This window comes from Muntiacus reevesi, chromosome 22, assembly GCF_963930625.1.
Source record: "Muntiacus reevesi chromosome 22, mMunRee1.1, whole genome shotgun sequence".
Taxonomy (NCBI): Eukaryota; Metazoa; Chordata; class Mammalia; order Artiodactyla; family Cervidae; genus Muntiacus; species Muntiacus reevesi.
In genome coordinates this window covers 11758027-11780263 of record NC_089270.1, presented here as the reverse complement: position 1 = coordinate 11780263, position 22237 = coordinate 11758027, and the positions used below count along the sequence as shown (strand labels likewise).

The window sequence follows — 22237 nt, the reverse complement described above, 5'->3', positions numbered from 1 at the left end:
ACCTCTTTAGAGGGAACTGTTTTAAACAGAGCATGTTCCTGAGCTCTGGGAGTCATTCTTGCAAACACAGAGCCTGAGGGAATCGGTCTTGGGACCCCCTGTACTGCAGTCGGCCAGGCAGAACTGCAGTCACCTGGTGACCCCAACCGCAGCTGGTGTCTGAGATGGGGGAAGGTTTGTGGGGCTGGACCCTTAACTTGGTGGGGGGTGGGTTTCTGTACTCACTCTGGGTTAGGGAGTGTCAGAACTGGACTGCATTGCTGGACATGCAGCTGATGTTAGAGAACTGGAAGATGGGTGTGGGAAAAAGGGCATTTGGTATTGGAAAACACAGTAGGGACTCCATGAGTGAGTGTTGAATGAATGCATGAGAAATACAATCATGTATTGAGTGCTAACCAGTTGTCAGGCCCTGTGTTTGGCGCCTGGAATACAGAAGTGATGGAAACAAGGTCTCTGCTATTTCCAGATATCAGAGGAAATTGAGCAACCTCGGCCATTGTAATAGGGGGTGGAGAGGGTGAGGTTAGCAGCAAGTCTAGCGGGGTGGAGCTGAGGGGCACAGAGGAGGAGCTCTCTAGTTTTAAGAAAGGTTTAAGGGTCAGTGGGAATGGACAACTATGTTTAAAAGATTTTTTTTTTTTTGACGTGGACCTTTTTTAAAGTGTTTATTGAATTTACTACAACATTGTTTCTGGTTTCTATTCTGGTTTTTTGGCCGCAAGGCATGTGGGATCCTAGCTTCCCAACCAGGGATGGAACCCATACCCCCTGCACTGGAAAGCAGAGTCTTAACCACCGACCAAGAAGCCATTCCTCAGATGGATTGTGCCAAATTGGCACTTCCCATCTACCTCTACAAGGATTAAATCATGAGCTGCTGCAGCTGCTGACCTTCAACATCCCCTAAAAGTTTAGGTTGGAGATCAGAAGTGAGGTACTCTGTGCTCTGGGAAAAACTGGCAGGACAGGTCTTCAGGTAGTTGGATGGTTTCAGAAGCTGATCTTATGAGCCCAATTCTTATGCCTCCTCATATTTAGAAAGGCACTTCATCCCTTCATGGTGACATTAGCTTCTCATGATGAGCAGAAAACTTTCACAAAGATAAGTGCTCAATCGCACAAACTCCCCCTTCACCAAAATCATATATGTTGACCTTCCTCCCCCCTCTTTGGAGCAGTTTCTCAGAGCTATCTGAGATGCTGTCTCCCCGGCTGCAGTCCTCATTTTGCTTCAAATAACAACTCACAACTCTGACACTGTGCAATTTTTTCCCCCTTGACAATGGGAATGCATAAGGGTGGGCCCTAGGTGGGAGGACAGATGTGTAAAGTCAAGGACATGTGAGTGGCATGGGGCAGCTGCCACCAGCTCCAAGTGGCTGGAAAGCAGGGAGAGTGTGGGGTGGGCAGGGGGAGGGCGTGGGAGCGGCAGAGAGCCCCATGGTTCCTGCAAAGGTTGGTACATGAGGGCAGTCTTTTCAGATTACATCACTGTGATAGATAGAGGTGTCCCCTTTTCAAGCCAGGCACGTGCTCCCTGGGGGCTCAGATGGTAAAGAATCTGCCTGCAATGCAGGAGACCTGGGTTCGATCCCTGAGTCAGGAAGATCCCCTGGAGAAGGGAATAGCAACCCCATTCCAGTATTCTTGCCTGGAGAATTCCATGGACAGATGAGCCCGGTGGGCTACAATCCTTGGGGTTGCAGAGTCAGACACGAGTGAGCAACTAACATCATTAAAACATCATCACACGTTCCCCAGGCACTTGGTATACTCCCCCATCAGGACGGCACAAGCCTTCTGGAAAGCTCAGATCAGATCCTGATGCACCCATTTACACGAACAGTGATAACTCCATCTTGCTGCATGGACCAGGGTGCATCGGTCCTCCCCACTGGCTGGTAAACTGCCCTTAGAGGGCTGAACTCACAGCCGGCACGGTCCGTTCATCCTAAGACTTTTCAAACTGCAGTTGACATGCTTTGAGGATCATCTCCTTTACCTCAAAGATAAAGCTCTTTTATCCTGTGCCTCATTTATTAGGCCTCTCTGCCACTGCCTTGGGGTTATGCACACAAATAAAATATGTAGCAGGAAACCGCCTTTCTTGCTTTCTTTCTTTCCCTTCCCCTAATTTCAACTCCCTGTCAAGTCTCCTTGCATTGATCCGCTCACCACAGAAGCTGCCTCGGGCAAATGTACAGCTTCTCTCCTGGGAAGATGATTTTTTTTCATCTAATCATGGAGGAGCAGGCTGCTTGGGAGGCCCTTGGCCATTTATCTCCCATCGGTTCCGAGCCATGCATTCCCAGGGTAGTTCCTCCGGGGACCTGTTCCTTCCTGTCCACTTAGGGAGATGCAGCATGATCTCACAACCCCAGTGGCAGGGCCTCTTGAACAGGTAATTTCCCCGGGGGCTTAAGCTGTGTGCTGTCAATGTGAGTCCAAGTGAAGTTTCTAAGCCCTGGTCAATCTTGTGGGTACAGTAGCTGGAGTGGGTGACACCCAGCTGCTGGGTGAACATGGGGTGTCTAGGGGAGCAGAGGGTAGGGACCAACAGCTGATCCGAGATTGGGGGGTGCACCTGGACCTCCCATTAGGAAGTCTTCCAGATACGGATGGAGAGCAGAATCTAAAATCCCTGAAACTCAGCACACAGTCACAATCACAAGAAAGCAGCGTTTGCAAACGCTGGGAGGGGAGCCAAGGTCATGGCAGGAAGGGCGAGAGCTTGGGAAAAAGCACAGAAGGCAGAGCTTTGTGGGTTGGGTCAGGAAGGCCTTTCAGGCAGGTTTGCGGATGGGTTCAATTTAGCATCTTTGTTTAAGTGGACAGAGAAGAAGGCCAATCTGTCCACGGAGAGATCATGTCAGCACTCACTGTTCTTCCTGGGAGAACAGCTGTTATCGGAACAAAACAGAACAGCGCTCAGATCCCACTCCAGGATGTGGGGCTTCCCCTCAGTGGTCTGACTCAGCCCAGAGCCCTTGTCCACAGGGTCCCTGCCGGCTGGCACTGCCCAGGCCCACCGCCCTTGTCTGGCCCTCACTTCCTGTAGCCTGGGTTTCCCATCTGGCCCCCGGCTCATGCCACTTGGCTACATATATTTTCCCATCTGCCTTCCAGATCTGCTCTTCTCACAGCAAACCTGCCCTGCGAAGTTTATGCTTAAATATCCTCCCCAACAGACCTCTCTGGAGCTCAGAGTAAATCTTAATGCAATGCCCCTGGACCTTCCTCCAGCTTCTCACTGACTTCCGACTGGTCCTGGGCTGTGTCCCGCCCCCAACCCACCTTGGACAGTGGTTCTCACTGGGTTCAACCCTGGAGGTCCAACGGAGCCTGTGTCAGGAGAGGTCTGAATCAGCATTCACTTTAGTTCTCTCAGCCCCTCAGGGGATTGTAAGGCTTTCAGCCAGAGTTGGGAAAGATGACTCTTGCCCAGGAATTTCCAAGTTTGACTGCAAGCTGGAATCACCTGGGAATGTTAGAAACTATGGCCTGGGTCCCACCCCCAGATGCAGCCTGACCATCAGGACTTTTGAAAGCTTCCCAGGTGATTCAGCAGTGTTTGAGGACCACTGCTCGGGCCCTGCTGGGTTATTTGTGGCTCCTTTGCAATTAACCTCCTTTTATATCCTGGCATTTCTGCTGTATTGAAATTCATCTTTCCCTCCCTCCTAAGCTAGCTCACTCTCCCTTCTTCCAAAGGTCAGAACTGAGGGATTCTAGAAGGGGTGGCAAAGTTTTTCTGAAAAAGGCCAGATAGGAAATATATGAGATTTTTAGGCCACTGCAGATGGTCTCTGTCACACCTTCTTCTTGCTTTCCCCTTAAAATGTAAACACCATTCCTTGCTCATGGGTTATACAAAATAGGCCATGGGCAAGATTTGGCCCACAAGCCATAGTTCCCTGATCTTGGACCACAGCATTGGTTTGTTAGCTAGTGAGCTCCCTATCACTGGAAGCAATCAAGTCATAGTCAGAGGACTTCTTGGCAGGGAAAGCATAGCTTAAGCTTCCAATGAATAACTGGACTGAAAATTTCTCTGTTCTTTCACGAACTTAGGATGCCTTCGTTCTAATTCATCCCAGCTCCTGGGCAGAGTTTCTCATCTGCCAAAGGATCTCTGAGGTCCCCTGGGAGCTCTGAAAGCATCCCCATGTTCTGTTCTGCCTCACTCTGAAGGTATGGATGTGTCACACAACCTTCGTGTCAACAGGCGCTATGATTTAGTTTTGTGAGTTTGAGACAAAGAAAGACTGCTCCTGACCTGTGTGCACAGACAACGTTTGAAGCAAGAACAGCTGGAAACCATGAAAATCAAAGTGTTCTGAATTCACCTTCAGCCACGGACATCTGACAACTAGACACAAATGGCAAATTATACCTTTCTGTACTGACACAAACAGGACTGATGCATGATAGTGCAGAGTAGCCCTATCACATGAGGATAAAGACAGAAGCTTTCTCTCTTATCCCAGATTCTCTGTCATCCTGCAGGTCAGTTTCCCAATGGGCCTAATTCCACCCACCTTTTAGCAAGCCGTCAATGAGAAATGACCATGTGCGTTGTTGTTGTTTAGTCGCTAAAACATAACCACGTGCATAGGTCAGAGTTAAGATTACAGGTCCTCGAACAAGGTGGTGTCAGCTCCAATTCAGCACTCACCTCTTAGCTATGAGGCTTGGGGAAATGATTAAATTAAGATTTTTGCTTTTCATCTATAAAGGGGATATAAAATTAGTTTGGGAAGGGAAGGTTTTGCAGCTGACCTGTAATTCACCTTCTACAGCTGGGATAGGGAGAAGGAAAAGAGAGAAAAAACAATAACCTGGTTCATTCTGTTTATAAACTTGCTAAGCCAATCTCATAATGGTACTTGTAGCAGAAAGATAAGAGAGAGTCCTTATGTACAAATGCTTTAAGGATGCTTTACCTGGCTTATTTAGAATGGGATGTATAGCTATGCGGAGAGTTCACTGGAAAATGTCAGTGTCAGCTGTGTAATTATCAAAGTGAAAATGAAGATGCTTCATGAATAAAATAGCTTCTGGATGTGTGTTGTCCTACATGTTTTATTCAGAGACCCTGGGAGTTTAATCTGGACCAGAGTGCACTCTAATCTTCAAGGAAGAATGTAGGGAGCCATGCTGATGGTTTTAAACTTCACCTACATCTTAAGATGACCAGTATCCTGAGAATTATTAGTCAAGTTTGAGTCTGAGTGAAATCCCTGTTTGTTACTATTTTATTTTCACAACCTTATTCTGTGTTATCTAATATTTATACAGGATGTTTATGAGCATTCAAACACTTAGAACAGGGCCTGGAGCATAGTAAGTGCTCAATAAATGTTATTATTATCAGAGAACTGGTGTGAGGATTAGATCAGGGAACAGAGATCAGAGATTGAAATGTGCTGGAAAAGCTGAGAACAGTGCATGGATGTGAATTGCTATCCTTTGCAACAGCGTGGGAAGAGCTCAGGTTTTAAAAATCTGGGTTCCAATCTTGATTCCAAAATTTTCCAGCTGGTTTATGTTAGGGGACCGTGTAACCTCTCTGGGCTTATTTTCTCATCTGTAAACAGGAGCAGTTAATCTTAATTTCAAGACTATCATGCAGATTGGGGGTGATGTGTGAGAGATATGCCGTGCAAACAAGAGAGCTTAATGCCTGAACGCTACTATGTGTGAGGCCAGGATGGGGCAAGGGGCAGGATGGGGCCTGGGAAGCCCTCAGCCATGGCCTCTGCGTTTAACCAAGTCACTTTAGGGGTGACTCGTCCCCTTCTTGGAAGAGCCCTAGCCGTGACGGTGCCTGTCCTGGCTCCCTTCTGAGCTCTGAGGATGAGATAATGAACCACAGACAGGTGCTTTCAGAGCTTATTTCCTAGATTGAAGGAGACGTGCTAAACCAGACACCAGCGGACCACAGCCTTCAGCCCGCACCCAGCCTGCCACCTGCTCTCGTGAATAAGGTTTCCTGGGGACACAGCCGTGTCATCTTTCATTTACATACTGCCTGTGGCTGCATTTGCACGACCACTGCAGAGCTGCAGAGTGGCCGTGGAGGATGTGGGGCCTGGAAAATATTTACTGTCTCGCCCTTTACACAAAAAGATGGGAATCCCTGTATTAAATCCTCATCTGAGAATACTGTGAGCAGATGAGTCAGGGAGAGAGGCTGAGGAGGAAGTAAACCAGGATAATGTAATCGAGGGTGTGTGTGTATGTGAGTGACTGTGGCTTGTGTGAGCACATGTGTACATTTGTGTATGTGTATCCTTGCATGTGTATGTGTGTGCATGTGTATACTTGTGTGTATGTTTGTGTTTGTGTATGTAGACTTTGTGTATGCTTGTGTATATACACATGTGTCTGTATATTTTGTGTGTGCATGTATGCATGTGTGTGTATGTATGTGTGTGCTTGTGTGTACGTATATTTGTATGTTTGTGCATATGTGCATGTGTGTACATACTTTGTGTATGCATGTGTGTGTGCATGAGTGTATGTGTGTACTTGTATGTGTATGTATGCGTGTGCATGTGTATACTTGTATGTAGGTATATGTACATAAGTTTGGGTTTGTGTGTGCTTGTTATGTATGCATATGTGGTATGTGTATACTCTGTGTATGCATATGCATGTGTGTGTGTACTTATGTGTTTGTGTACGCATGTGTTGATTTTAGATTAAGTGGTCAGGACAGGCCTCAGTGGGCAGGTGGTAGGCCGGGTGAGATGGTCACACTCGTCTATGAGCCCCATGAGAGCAAAGACTGCCTCCTGGATTTCCTTCCCACAGTCCCTGGTCTTGCATGGAGCCGCCGGCCACCCACCTCCAGGGGCCCCGACGTGACAGCTGCGTGAGGAGTGGGTGGTGTGGAGGCCCTGTGGGATGGAGCATATTCCCCCCGTGAATCTCCTTTAACTGCTTCGTGGGCTCCTGGTTCATCCTCTTGTCATTAACTGCCCCCTGTCCCCTGGAAGATACCCCCTGTTCCTCCAGCCGCCTCATCACTGCAGCAGTGTGTGTGCGTGTGCACACGCGTATGCATGTCTGATACCCCCCCCAGTGATTCCACGGCCCACCCCACCATCTCACTGCAACCTTCTGCTGTCCCTGGTGGGGAAAAACGTGACAGGACATGGAACATCATGGCCCGTGAAAATCAGCGCAAGGGTCCGCTTTTCAGGTTCAGGTTCGTTTGTTCTGATAGAAATATTTTCATCAACAGAGAAACCCAAACAAAGGAGAACCACAGAGGGCCTCCAGGAGAGCGCTCTGTGCGATTGTCAGAACTGCCTGGAGACACCTTCCCAGCCCCAGCACGGCCTCTGACGGGGCCCCTGCGGGACACAGGCCCCCAAGCCAAGCGTGGCAGGGCCCCTAGTCCCACCCGCCTGACCATCTGAGGCCCTGGAGGAGCAGAGGGCCTGCCTACTAGGGAAACGGCAGAGCTGGGGCTGAAACTGGGTCCAGGGTAAACTGGGGCTCAGAACACTCCAGACTGGACACTCGTGCAAGGACAGTGACAGGAGGTGGTTAGGACCTAGGGGCTGGGCGATTCCATCACTGCCTGCTCTAGACAAGCAGCTTCCCTTCTCTGCCTTCTCTAGGGCTGTCACGGGCCTTAAATGAGATAACAGGCATTGAATGCTTGGCCAAGTACAGCACATAATCAATGGTGAATAAATCCTAGACATTGCCATTATTATATCATTATACCTTCCATATGAAAATGTAGCCTCTCTGCGGGCACAGACTGTAACTTGAGTATCTTTCATTCATCCCAGCTCCCAGCTCTCCCAGCTGTTAAAGATCGCTATGTTGTAGTATGTTACCACCTATGCATCTTTGAGTGAGTTTGTTACTGACCATCAGGTGGATGGAAACCAAGACGATCACTGCATTTAAATAGGTGGGGACTCTCTGTTCCCCCTCCACTCCCAGTGGCCCTTGTCCTTCCTCAGACCACAATCTTCGCATCTGTACAATGAGAACACCCTCCCTGGTAGCATCGTGAATCCCTAGGCTGGCGGGAGAGGAAGGAAGAGAGCCTTACCTGGCCCACTGCAGAAGGCGGCGATGATGACCAGAATGCACACGATACTCAGGTAAGGGATCCAGGGCGCGTGGTCCTGTGAGAGAGCAGTTGGGCAGATGAGGGGGCGGTCATGGGTGGAGGACCTGGGTACCAACCACCCCCCCCCAGCTCCTCCTTGATCCATCTGTGAGACCTGGGACAGGTCACTTTATATCTCTGAGCCTCAGTTTCAGCATCCATAAAGTGGGGACGATGATAATCCCTAAGCCATTCCATCCATATGTCTTACAGAGGTCACAGTGAAATGGCATGATGCCCGTGAGCATTTAGCAAAGTCCCAGCATTTGGCTTCCCAGGTGGTGTAGTGGTGAAGAATCAGCCTGCTAAAACAGGAGATCCCTGGGTCGGGAAGATCTCCTGGAGGAGGGCATGACAACCCGCTCCAGTATTCTTGCCTGGGAAATCCCCTGGATAGAGGAGCCTGGCGGGCTACATTCCATGGGGTCGCGAAGAGTCAGACACGACTGAGCAACTGATTATGCACAGCATATGGTAAGTGGTAGACAAATGAATAACACCATTTGAGGGCTCAGTTGGAAGCAGGCAATATGAGAAAATTTTACAGGCAATTTCACTTTTAAAAATTTTTCTCTAGGCCAATCTCTGTTATCATATAAAATGCTATCTCTCTCTCTCTGCTCTCCTGACAAGGTGTGAGATGAGTTAACTCATGTCATTAAATATGCTTGGAGAGGCTGCCACTTGTCTGGCGGGTGAGGGTGGTGACTTCACGCCGGGTGGGAGAGAAGTTTGGGAAATCGTTTCTGCTCTAGCAGACTGGATGGTGATGATGAGAACGTGTCTGAGAGAGACACGGCGAGGAGAGGAGTCTATGCTCACCTTTCAAGGCTGAGCCGAAGTCAGGCAAGAGGAAATGGAAAGGAAAGGAGTTCCAGGAGAGGGCGTCCCATGGGCAAGGGTGCGGAGGCATGGGAGAGCCCAGTGCAAACCTCCAGGGTGGAGGGGAGCGGGTAGAGGGGAGAGCAGCCCTTCCATGCCAAGCTAAGCCCACCAGCTCCTGCTGCAGCAGGGTCTAGGGCTGGGAGGGGCCTCATAGCCTTTTGTACTAAATGAATCTGGTGCCTTGAGTCATCCATCCATCCATCTGTCCATCCATCCATCCATCCATCTATCCATCTATCTGTCCATCCATCCATCCATCTGTCAATCCATCCACCCATTCATCTGTCCATCCATCCATCCATCTGTCTATCCGTCCATCCGTCCATCCGTTCATCCATCCATCTATCCATCCATCTATCTATCCTTCCATCCATTTGACAGATTATTCCAAGGTCCTCCTGGGTGCCTCCTGGGAGGTAGGAATGTAGAAATGATATGGGCATGGTCCTCACCCCTACAACTCACTGTCCATTGGTAGAGGGAGATGGTTCCACAATGAAAGCCAAGGCTATGTGTAAAGCAGTGTTTTAGGTCTGCCCCTGGGATCCTGGGGAAGACAGAGGACGGTGCTTCAGACAGCGGGTAGGGGAAGGCTTCCTGGAGGAGGGGGTATCCAGGAGGAAGCCAGGGTCTCAGACAATGAGAGAAGCCAGTTGAGCAAGGAGGGCGCTGGGAAGAGGAAAGAGCCAGGCTCTTTTGCGGGCAGCTGCTGGGGAGCAGGGCTGGGGCAACAGCGATGAGGGTAGCTGAGCAGGAAGGAGCTCTGAGACCTTGTGGGGTGAGGCCCAGAGGGGTTCTCATACTCCAGGTGGCCCTTCCAGATGTCTGACTCACTCCACAGAAAGACCAAGACCCAGAACATCCAGCTTGGTTGGTCCGAGGAGCCTATGAGACTGTCTGTTCAGGACAACCCCGTCTGGCTGTGGGGAAGGAAGGTCTCTCCCAAGGAGGAGATTTCCACCTCCTGCCTGGTCAGCATGCCCGGCAACAACTCCTTTTTGAGGACAAGCTATTGTCTCTCAGACATGTGCTAAGCCGCTTCAGTAGTATCCGACTCTGTGCAACCCCGTGGACTGAAGCCCACCAGGCTCCTCTGTCCATGGGGATTCTCCAGGCAAGAATACTGGAGTGGGTTGCCATGCCCTCCTCCAGGGGATCTTCGTGACCCAAGGATTGAACTAAATGCTTCTTCTATCTCCTGCACTAGCAGGTGGGTTCTTTACCACTAAGACACCTGGGAAGCCCACCAGCATGCTGATGCTGCCTTTTTCTAGACATGTGGGGACATTAAGACCTGTGGCAGGTGACCACCACATGTGATTTCCATTTAGGGATTCATTTTTGAAAACTGCAAATTCTCACTGACCACTGTGACCTTGCCCCACACTTCCCACAGGGCTGAGATGAGCTTGAGGCATGGCATAAATGCCCAGTGAACACAGGCTGCCCTGAGCAGTGCAAGCGGCAGGAGGAATCCCCAAGATCCTGGGATCTGATCCCAGCTCTGCCCTTGACCCGCTGTGAAAGCTTGGGCAGCTTCTTCACTGAGATGTATGCCTGTCTCCTCATCACCATTAAAGGAAAAGATACCACTTTCATAAGAATTAGCTGTGGCTCCATGCATCCCCCCTGCAAACAGGCATTCGCTGAGCACTTACGGTGCTCGGGGCAGTGCTGGCAGCCCTACAAGTGCAGGCCTTATTTAATCCTCACGGTAGCACTGGGCTTAGGGTAACCGTCTCATTTTAGACACGGGGCCCGGAGGAGCAGAGAGGTTAAGAGACTCGCCAAAAGTTTCATGGAGGGTAAGTGGGACATTCAGGATTTCCACCAGGCGGCTGGCTCCAGGGCTCCTGCTGGTACCCACGGGCATCAATGTGGTAATTGCACAGGGGTCTCATAGGGCCCTGCCAGCCACCCTGGGCAGGAGCGTGAGAGCTGGAGGGGGCATCTTCAGAGACATCTAATGCAATCTCCTCTATTCCACAGATGGGTAAACCAAGGGGGACGGATCTTGCCCAAGATCACACAGCTTTTAGTGACTTCCTGACAGGACCAGAAGTCAGGTCTCTTGTTTCCCCCTCCCCGGCCCCTGCCCCAGTCCAATGACCCATTACTAACACCTTTCCCCAAGGGCGCTCAGCAGCTTCAAAGCTGAGATGCCCTTGGAAACTCCACATCACAGGAGTTGCCTGTGGACTGGATGGACTCCCCGAGACAATGGCCCCAGAGCACGAAGCCAAAAGCCACACCCACCCTGAACTCCCTGGGGAAGGGACAGGCATGTCCTCTCACCTGCAGCATCAGCGTAATAGTGAGGATCCCAAAGAAGAGGGCCATCAGCCCGAAGCCGCCAATGAGGAGGGGTCTCCGTCCCACGCGCTCGATGACCAAGCCCTGAGTCAGGGTCAGAGAGAGATGGTTATTACTCCCCTTCTAGCAGTGAGTGAAGGGGACCCGTGGTGCTGGGGTTGTGGTTAAAGGATGGCTCTGACCTGGAGACCCCCAGCCATGTCCTCCAAGGCCATAGCCAGAGAGGGAGGGAGAAGGAAGTCACAGTTCATGAGCACTGGCTGGGTGAACGTACATTCACCGTTCTGATCTCCCTCCTCGGGGAGGATGGGTTTATCCCCAGAAGGGACATAGTTGCCCAGCTCTTCCCCCGCCTTAGGAGCTAGTAGGCAGGCAGAAGACAATGGCTCTCTATTTCTCTATGCTGTGTGTTGTGGGTGTCATAGGGGTAGACTCCTGGGGCGTGGCGCTGGGGTGGGAGTGGGCAGAGAAGTTCCCGCCTCCTGCCTCTAACTGGCCCTGAGTCAGTCGATGCTTCTGCCTCTGTCGCTCCTCTTTCCTGATGGTGGTGGGTTAGTATGGGTGATTGAAGCCGATGACCATTCGTCAAGCACCTGCTGTGTGCCAGGTGCAGTCTTTCTATGTGTCCATTCATTTACCTGTCACTAAAACTTCATGAAGTGTTTCATTACCCTCCTACACTGTTGGCGGGAATGGAAATTGGTGTCGGCACTATGGAAAACAGCATGGAAGTTCCTCAAAAGGCTAATGATAGAGCTACCATATGATCCTGCAATCCCGCCCCCGGGCATAGAGCTTTTCGATTCGTTGTTGTCCAGTCGCCAGCTTGTGTTCAACTCCTTGCAACCCCATGGACTGCAGCGTGCCAGGCTTCCCTGTCTCCATCTCCTGGCGTTTGCTCAGTTGATGATCACTGAGTCGGTGATGCTATCCAACCATCTCATCCTCTACCACCCTCTTCTCCTTTTGTCTTCAATCTTTCCCAGGATCAGAGTCTTTTCTGCTGAGTCGGCTCTTCGCATCAGGTGGTCGAAGTATTGGAGCTTCAGCTTCAGCATCAATCCTTCCATTGAAAATTCAGGGTTGATTTCCTTTAGGACTGACTGGCTTGATCTCCTTTTTTTCTGGAGAAAATTCTAATTTGAAAAGATACATGCACCCCAAGGTTCATAGTAGCACTATTTACAATAGCCAAGACAAGGAAGCAGCCGAAGTGTCATGTCCATCAACATGACATACGGATAAAGATGTGAGACAGGTATATATACACATACACAATGGAATATTATTCAGCCATAAAAAGAATGAAATAATTCCATTTATAATGCCATTTATAGCAACTTGGACGCACCTAAAGATTATCATACTAAGTGAAGTAAGTCAGAAAGAGAAAGACAAAGATCATATAATATCACTTATCTATGGAATCTAAAATATGATATAAAAGAACTTAATGAAATAGAGATAGACTCACAGATATAGAAAGCAAACTGATGGTTATCAAAGGGGAAAAGAGGTGGGAGAGAGATAAATCGGGAGTTTGGGATTAGCAGACACAAAATACTACACATAAAATAGATAAACAAAAAGGTCTCACTATAGAGTATAAGCAACTAGGTTCAGTGCCCTGTGATACACCATAATGGGAAAAAAAAACATGAAAAAGAATGTGTATGTATAACTGAATCACTTTGCTATGCACCAGAAACTAACACAACAGTGTCAATCAACTATACGCCAGTTAACATTTTTTTTTTTAAATTTAAAAATTAAAATAGGTTCTAATATTTGTTTGATTTTATAGGTAAAGAAACAGACACAGAGGCTTTGGAAACCTGGTTACGGTCATGAGGCTGGCAGGAGGCAGAGCGGGCATCCTCTATAATCTTTCCTCGTCCATAAGACATTAATATTTTCCCCAGCAGAATAGACAGAGCTCCACTGGGTGAGAGCTCACGGATGCACCTGGATGCCCAGCGCCTTCCTCCCTGTCCCCTGACCCTCCTCCTCTCTGGAAGGCCAGGAGTTTCATTTTTGTTTTCCCAGAGCCCAGAAGACCACCTGGTAGGTATGGAGCCAGCATCTGCTGATGGAGTGAAGGTTTATCTCTGTAAGGCAGGTGTGATGGTCCTGCTTTCTCAGAGGAGAGGGAGATGAGGACGGTAGGTTTACCCCGTGGGAAGCCAGGCCCAGTGAGAGCCATGGAGGTAGCAAAGATCAGCCGTGGCTGGGAAAGTTCTAGAGAGAGAGAAGGGCATGCGTCTAAGTCATCTCTCCTCTCCCAGCTTTCATGAACTGAGTCCATCAAAGGGGAGGACCTGGGAGGGGCTGCCAGGACCAGAGCAACATGGCGGGAAGCTGGGTCCCTGCGAGGTGGGGATGAAGAAGTTTGGGAGCACCCGGGATCAGAGGTTCAGAGAGATTATGGAATTTGTCAAAAGTTACTCAGAGCTCCTCAGAGATGAGAAAGTGGGGGTAAATGCTCTCTCATGCCCAGGGATGTTTGAAAAATAGCTCTGTTCTTGAACTCAGTCATTCACCTTTTGGATATTTATCCTAAGAAAGCAGACATTTGGTCAAAAGTTTATGAACAAAGATCTTCTTCGTAGTGTTGTTTATGTCTCCATGGCTTCAGTCATGTCTGACTCTTTGCTGTAGTCCACCAGGCTTCTCTGTCCATGGGGCTCGTCAAGCAAGAATACTGGAGCGGGGTAGCCATCCCCTTCTCCAGGGGATCTTCCCAACCCAGGGATCGAACCCATGTCTCTTAAGTCTCCTGCATTGCAGGCATGTTCTTAAGGAAGTAGAAATCTAGAAGTTCATCAACAATTGAATTAGTTAAATAAATACTGGAACATCCCCATGATAATTGTGTAGGGATTCACATATTTTCAAAGAATTTAAAACAACAGAAAAATCTTTAGGATATACTTTTAAGTGAAGAGTAGGGCATAAAGCTATAAAGACATCAACAGTTTTGATAATTGCAGCTATTTGAAACTAATACATTCTGGAAAAATAGATGCTAAAATAGTTTGTAATGGCAAACTGTAGTTGGGGGAATAATGCATGATTGTGATTTTACTTATTATTTTTCTGTCTTTTCTAAATTTTCTGCAATAAGCTTTTTAAACAAGAAGCCATGTATCTTTTATTTCCATCTAGTTTGTTTCCCTTTTCTCTACTTCATATGCAGCTCTCCCATTACATTTAGTTTATGTTTTCCAATTTCTCCATCTCTTTTTTTTGGATGTTCTTTCTCAAGCCTTTATCAAGTGTAATAGAAAAGCTTTTATATATGTATATAATATGTATACTATATATATTTTAGGAAACTCAAATTTTCACCTAAAAATTTATGACATGTTGATTCCACTTGTTTGACTTAGTATGAATAGAATGCTAAATTTCTAATTAAAAAAAAGATACACAACAAGCAACAAAGGTTTACTGTATAGCACAGGGAACAATAGTTAGGATCCTTTTTTTTTTTTTTTGCTAGGGAATTTAAAATTTAATTCTATAGCTATGTCCACAGGATTTATTATTATTATTTTTGGATCTCAAGGGCATTATGTTTAATGCACAAATCTCATTTCAAACGATCATACATTAGAGGATCCCATTTATATAGCATTCTTTTTTATATATATATATACATTTTTTTTGTTTTTTAATATAAATTTATTTATTTTAATTGGAGGCTAATTGCTTTACAATATTGTAGTGGTTTCGTCATACATTGACATTGAGGAGGGGTTCAGGATGGGGAACACATGTACACCCGTGGCAGATTCATGTCAATGTATAGTCAGGATCTTATAGTAACCTATAGTGGAAAATAATTTCAAAGATATTGTATGTGTATGTGTATAACTGAATCGCCTTGCCGTGCACCCGAAACATTGTAAGTCAACTATACTTTAATAAAATATGTATATTAAGGAAGAAAAAGAATTTGATTAATTAATGCACTTTTAGCTGTGCTGGGTCTTTGTTGTGCATGGGCTTCCTCTGGATGTGGAGAGCAGAGGGTAGTCTCTAGGGCTTCTCACTGAGGCGGCTGCTCTTGTTGCAGAGCACGGGCTTGAGGCACATAGGCTTCAGTAGCTGTGCAAGAGCTTCGTTGCACTGTGGCATGTGGAGTCTTCCCAGACCAGGGACTGAACCCGTGTCCCTTGCCTTGGCAGGCAGATTCTTAAGCACTGGACCACCTGGGAAGTCCTGCAATGAACTTTTCTAAATTAACAAAGGGTTAAAAGACTTAACTAACACTTGAAGATGCAAACCCCTACTCCCTGAGTCACCAATCCAGTCTTGACTCTTTCCCAAGCATCCATGATTTTCAATACCTGCACTGGGAAATTTTCATCACCATGTACAGTATGTTTCTGCTACAATCTAAGGATGTCATAATTATTCTTATGCTTAATGGGGTCAAACCCAAAGTTACAGCTGGCACTGGAAACGCAGGCTGCTCATAACTGGACTATCTGTGGGCTTCATCTCATAAGCATCTTAGAGGATTCAGTTAGTGTAGCCGGAGACAAGAGTGCAGAAGTGACTAGAGATGTTACCTTGACAACCACCACAGTCATTGGGAGACACTGAGGTTGCTACACTGAGATTGATGCATTGTCACACCTGAACTTGTTACTGACTTCACTGCGTTGGATATTTTCCATTATTTGTACTTTTTATTTTAGTTTCTTTAAAGGCACCGTCATTGATTTCAGAGTCAGGAAGTGTGCCCCAAGCACAAAGCAATCAAGACCCACTCTCATACCATCATGCCAACATTCAAGTGCTTTCAGGGGATCTGGCTGCTTCTTTTCACTAAAGTGTCTGTATAAAACAGTAACCTGAGCCAAAGTAAAGCTGAAACATCGTCTTTGACTTGGAAACAGTTTGTAAATGGTCTAGGAAGATGCCAAGGAAATGTCTGTGAAACAAAGAAAAGATGGAAACCCTCTCCATCCTAATGGGAAACAAGGTCAGTCTCCAGGGCTCTCTTCCTCCTTTAAATAGCACTGAAGTGCATCCTGTCAAAAGGGATTAGAGTAAACATGTTATTTCCACTCAACATGGAAATCATTGGTGAAGACATGAACTCAAGGTGAACAGCAGCCTCTGAAGGCTACTGGTGTCAGCTAGGGATGAACTGTTAGTCTCCTGATGCTTTAAAGAAAGTCCCTCGGGGGACTCCTGAGCCAGGGCAATTCATCTATTCAGCAGCCATTTACCTCCACCTGCTGCCCACTCCACAGTGCTAGGATCAGTGGTGGAATAAAAATGGTAAAGCTTTTTTTCTTGTTAGATGGATGTGTAGTTAGATTCAATAAAATGTACCTGTTTTAAATGTGCATTTGGTAAGTTTTGCAAGACTTACACACTCATAAAGCACTGACCACACCAAGATATGGAACATTTCTGTCATCTCAAAGTTCCCTGGCCCCAAGCAACTGCTGATAGCTTTCCACCAGTATAGATTAGATTAGTCTAGATGAGATGATATTTCCTTACTGGTCATCAACATACTTTTGGGATTCATCTGTGTTGTATACATCGGTAAATTATTCCTGTTTAGTGCTCAGTAGTATTCCATTGAATGGATATACCATAATTTGTTTCTCCATTCATTAGTTGACAGACATTTTGGGCTGTTTCCAGTTTGGGCTCTTATGAATAAAACTGTTATGAAGATCAGTGTTCAAGTCTCTGTGTAGATGTGTGTTTTGATTTCTTTTGGGTAAATATTTATGAGAAAATGGCTGGGTTGTATGAGTAAGACTCGACAAGAAACTGCCAAACTGTTTTCCATTTGAAGTCCCTCCAGCAGTGTTTTAAAGTCCCAGTTACTCCAAATCTTCATCACTATTTGGTACTCTTCACCACTTTAGCTTTAGTCATCCTTATGGTGAGCTGTGGTATCTCATTATGGGTTTTAGCTTTAATTGCCCTGATGATTATTGGTGTTGAGCAAATTTTCATCTGTTCATGGTGGTTTTGGGTATTTTCTTTCATAAATTGTCTATTCAGTTTTCTGATCTTCAAGGGGGTTGTTGGTCTTCTTATTGTTGAATCGTAAATTGTCTATTCAGTTTTCTGATCTTCAAGGGGGTTGTTGGTCTTATTATTGTTGAATCATTGAGAATTCTTCACATACTCTGGACTCAAGTCCCATGTGAATGTGTACTTTGTGAATGTTCCCCAGTCTGGCTTGCCTTTTCATTCCATTAACACTGTTTTAAATAGTCACAGCTTTTGCTTTTTAGAAAGACTCATTAATTACTTAGCCTGCATTAGATCTTGGTTGCAGCACTTGGGGTCTTCATTACGTCATGCGGGATTTCTCCTTCTGGCACACAGGCTCTCTAGCTGTGGCATTCCAGGTCAGTAGCTGTGAGCTTAGAGGCATACGGGATCTCAGTTCCCTGACCAGGGATTGAGCTCACGTTCCCGTCACTGTGAGGCGGTCTCTCAACTGCTGGAACACCAGGGAAGTCTCCAGCTCTTACTTCTACCTTTGATGAAATTCAACTGGTCAATTAAAAACAAGCTTCAACGTAATACACCACATTAACAAATTGAAAGATAAAAACCATATGATTATCTCAATAGATGCAGAGAAAGCCTTTGACAAAATTCAACACTCATTTATGATTAAAACTCTCCAGAAAGCAGGAATAGAAGGAACATACCTCAACATAATAAAAGCTATATATAACAAACCCACAGCAAGCATCACCCTCAATGGTGAAAAATTGAAAGCATTTCCTCTGAAATCAGGAACAAGAAAAGGATGCCCACTCTCACCACTACTATTCAACATAGTGTTGGAAGTTTTGGCCACAGCAATCAGAGCAGAAAAAGACATAAAAGGAATCCAGATAGGAAAAGAAGAAGTGAAACTCTCGCTGTTTGCAGATGACATGATCCTCTACATAGAAAACCCTAAAGACTCTTCCAGAAAATTACTAGAGCTAATTAATGAATATAGTAAAGTTGCAGGATATAAAATTAACACACAGAAATCCCTTGCATTCCTATACACTAACAATGAAAAAACAGAAAGAGAAATTAAGGAAACAATAACATTCACCATTGCAACAAAAAGAATAAAATACTTAGGAGTATATCTACCTAAAGAAACAAAAGACCTATACATAGAAAACTATAAAACACTGATGAAAGAAATCAAAGAGGACACAAACAGTTGGAGAAACATACCGTGTTCATGGATTGGAAGAATCAATATTGTCAAAATGGCTATTCTACCCAAAGCAACCTAGAGATTCAATGCAATCCCTATCAAGCTACCAACGGTATTTTTCACAGAACTAGAACAAATAATTTCACAATTTGTATGGAAATACAAAAAACCTCAAATAGCCAAAGTAATCTTGAGAAAGAAGAATGGAACTGGAGGAATCAACCTGCCTGACTTCAGACTCTACTACAAAGCCACAGTCATCAAGACAGTATGGTACTGGCACAAAGACAGAAATATAGATCAATGGAACAGAATAGAAAGCCCAGAGATAAATCCACGAACCTAGTGGACAGCTTATCTTTGACAAAGGAGGCAAGGATATATAATGGAAAAAAGACAATCTCTTTAACAAGTGGTGCTGGGAAAACTGGTCAACCACTTGTAAAAGAATGAAACTAGAACACTTCCTAACACCATACACAAAAATAAACTCAAAATGGATTAAGATCTAAATGTAAGACCAGAAACTATAAAACTCCTAGAGGAGAACATAGGCAAAACACTCTCTGACATAAATCACAGCAAGATCTTCTATGACCCACCTCCCAGAATATTGGAAATAAAAGCAAAAATAAACAAATGGGACCTAATGAAAATTAAAAGCTTTTGCACAACAAAGGAAACTATAAGTAAGGTGAAAAGACAGCCCTCAGATTGGGAGAAAATAATAGCAAATGAGGAAACAGACAAAGGATTAATCTCAAAAATATACAAGCAACTCCTGAAGCTCAATTCCAGAAAAATAAACGACCCAATCAAAAAATGGGCCAAAGAACTAAACAGACATTTCTCCAAAGAAGACATACAGATGGCTAACAAACACATCAAAAGATGCTCAACATCACTCATCATCAGAGAAATGCAAATCAAAACCACAATGAGGTACCATTACACGCCAGTCAGGAAGGCTGCTATCCAAAAGTCTACAAGCAATAAATGCTGGAGAGGGTGTGGAGAAAAGGGAACCCTCTTACACTGTTGGTGGGAATGCAAACTAGTACAGCCACTATGGAAAACAGTGTGGAGATTTCTTAAAAAACTGGAAATAGAACTGCCATATGACCCAGCAATCCCACTTCTGGGCATACACACTGAGGAATCCAGATCTGAAAGAGACACGTGCACCCCAATGTTCATCGCAGCACTGTTTATAATAGCCAGGACATGGAAGCAACCTAGATGCCCATCAGCAGATGAATGGATAAGGAAGCTGTGGTACATATACACCATGGAATGTTACTCAGCCATTAAAAAGAATTCATTTGAATCAGTTCTAATGAGATGGATGAAACTGGAGCCCATTATACAGAGTGAAGTAAGCCAGAAAGATAAAGAACATTACAGTATACTAACACATATATATGGAATTTAGATAGATGGTAGTGATAACCCTATATGCAAAACAGAAAAAGAGACACAGAAGTACAGAACAGACTTTTGAACTCTGTGGGAGAACGTGAGGGTGGGATGTTTTGAAAGAACAGCATGTATATTATCTATGGTGAAACAGACCACCAGCCCAGGTGGGATGCATGAGTCAAGTGCTCGGGCCTGGTGCACTGGGAGGACCCTGAGGAGTCGGGTGGAGAGGGAGGTGGGAGGGGGGATCGGGATGGGGAATACGTGTAACTCTATGGCTGATTCATGTCAATGTATGACAAAACCCACTGAAATGTTGTGAAGTGATTAGCCTCCAACTAATAAAATAATATTAAAAAAAATAAAATAAAATAAAAAGATTTGATCATAAAAAAAAAAAAAAAACAAGCTTCATCACCAGAAATTCACATCAGTTCAGTTCAGTTGCTCAGTCGTGTCCAACTCTTTGCGACCCCATGAATCGCAGCACGCCAGGCCTCCCTGTCCATCACCAACTCCCGGAGTCTACTCAAACTCATGCCCATCGAGTCGGTGATGCCATCCAGCCATCTCATCCTGTGTCATCCCCTTCTCCTCCTGTCCCCAATCCCTCCCAGCATCACGGTCTTTTCCAATGAGTCAGCTCTTTGCATGAGGTGGCCAAAGTATTGGAGTTTCAGCTTCAACATCAGTCCTTCCAATGAACACCCAGGACTGATCTCCTTTAGGATGGACTGGTTGGATCTCCTTGCAGTCCAAGGGACTCTCAAGAGTCTTCTCCAACACCACAGTTCAAAAGCATCAATTCTTCGATGCTCAGCTTTCTTTATAGTTCAGCTCTCACATCCATACATGACCACTGGAAAAACCATAGCCTTGACCAGACGGACCTTTGCTGGCAAAGTGTCTCTGGTTTTTAATATGCTGTCTAGCTTGGTCATAACTTCCCTTCCAAGGAGTAAGCGTCTTTTAATTTCATGGCTGCAATCACCATCTGCAGTGATTTTGGAGCCCCCCAAATAATTCACATAATATTGCACAATTATGTTTCAATTTAAAAAATGGTTCATGCTTCTTGTGTCCCACCTAAGAAATCGTTGCTTACCTCAAGGTCGCAAAGACTTACTCCTATGTTCTCTTCTAGATGTCTTATAATTTTAGCTTCTATGTTTTAGTCTATGGTCAATTTTGAGTTAATTTGTTTGTGTAGCATGAGACAGTAGTTGTTTTCTTTTTTTTTCCAATGTGACTATCTAGTTTTTATGGCACCATTTCTTTTTTTTTTTTTTTTGCTTTTTTTTTATTTTAACTTTCTTTTCTTTCTTTTTTTTTTTTTTTATTAGTTGGAGGCTAATTACATCACAACATTTCAGTGGGTTTTGTCATACATTGACATGAATCAGCCATGGATTTACATGTATTCCCCATCCCGATCCCCCCTCCCACCTCCCTCTCCACCCGATTCCTCTGGGTCTTCCCAGTGCACCAGGCCCGAGCACTTGTCTCATGCTTCCCACCTGGGCTGGTGATCTGTTTCACTATAGATAATATACATGCTGTTCTCTCGAAACATCCCACCCTCACCTTCTCCCAGAGTTCAAAAGTCTATTCTGTACTTCTGTGTCTCTTTTTCTGTTTTGCATATAGGGTTATCGTTACCATCTTTCTAAATTCCATATATATGTGTTAGTATGCTGCAATGTTCTTTATCTTTCTGGCTTACTTCACTCTGTATAATGGGCTCCAGTTTCATCCACCTCATTAGAACTGATTCAAATGAATTCTTTTGAACGGCTGAGTAATATTCCATGGTGTATATGTACCACAGCTTCCTTATCCATTCATCTGCTGATGGGCATCTAGGTTGCTTCCATGTCCTGGCTATTATAAACAGTGCTGCGATGAACATTGGGGTGCACGTGTCTCTTTCAGATCTGGTTTCCTCAGTGTGTATGCCCAGAAGTGGTATTGCTGGGTCATATGGCAGTTCTATTTCCAGTTTTTTAAGAAATCTCCACACTGTTTTCCATAGTGGCTGTATTAGTTTGCATTCCCACCAACAGTGTAAGAGGGTTCCCTTTTCTCCACACCCTCTCCAGCATTTATTGCTTGTAGACTTTTGGATAGCAGCCTTCCTGACTGGCGTGTAATGGTACCTCATTGTGGTTTTGATTTGCATTTCTCTGATAATGAGTGATGTTGAGCATCTTTTGATGTGTTTGTTAGCCATCTGTATGTCTTCTTTGGAGAAATGTCTGTTTAGTTCT

General features: G+C 45.5%; 1 protein-coding gene across 1 annotated transcript in view; it reads right to left on the bottom strand.

Moving 5' to 3' along the window:
* SLC2A9 (solute carrier family 2 member 9) overlaps nucleotides 1-22237 on the bottom strand; it is a 208827-nt gene that overhangs the window by 52047 nt on the left and 134543 nt on the right. Inside the window, exons 9-10 of the mRNA XM_065914116.1 lie at nucleotides 11321-11422; nucleotides 8081-8156 (exon numbers count right to left, since the gene is read on the bottom strand). Of these exons, the coding sequence (XP_065770188.1) occupies nucleotides 8081-8156; nucleotides 11321-11422 (178 nt within the window). The remainder of the gene's footprint in view (nucleotides 1-8080; nucleotides 8157-11320; nucleotides 11423-22237) is intronic.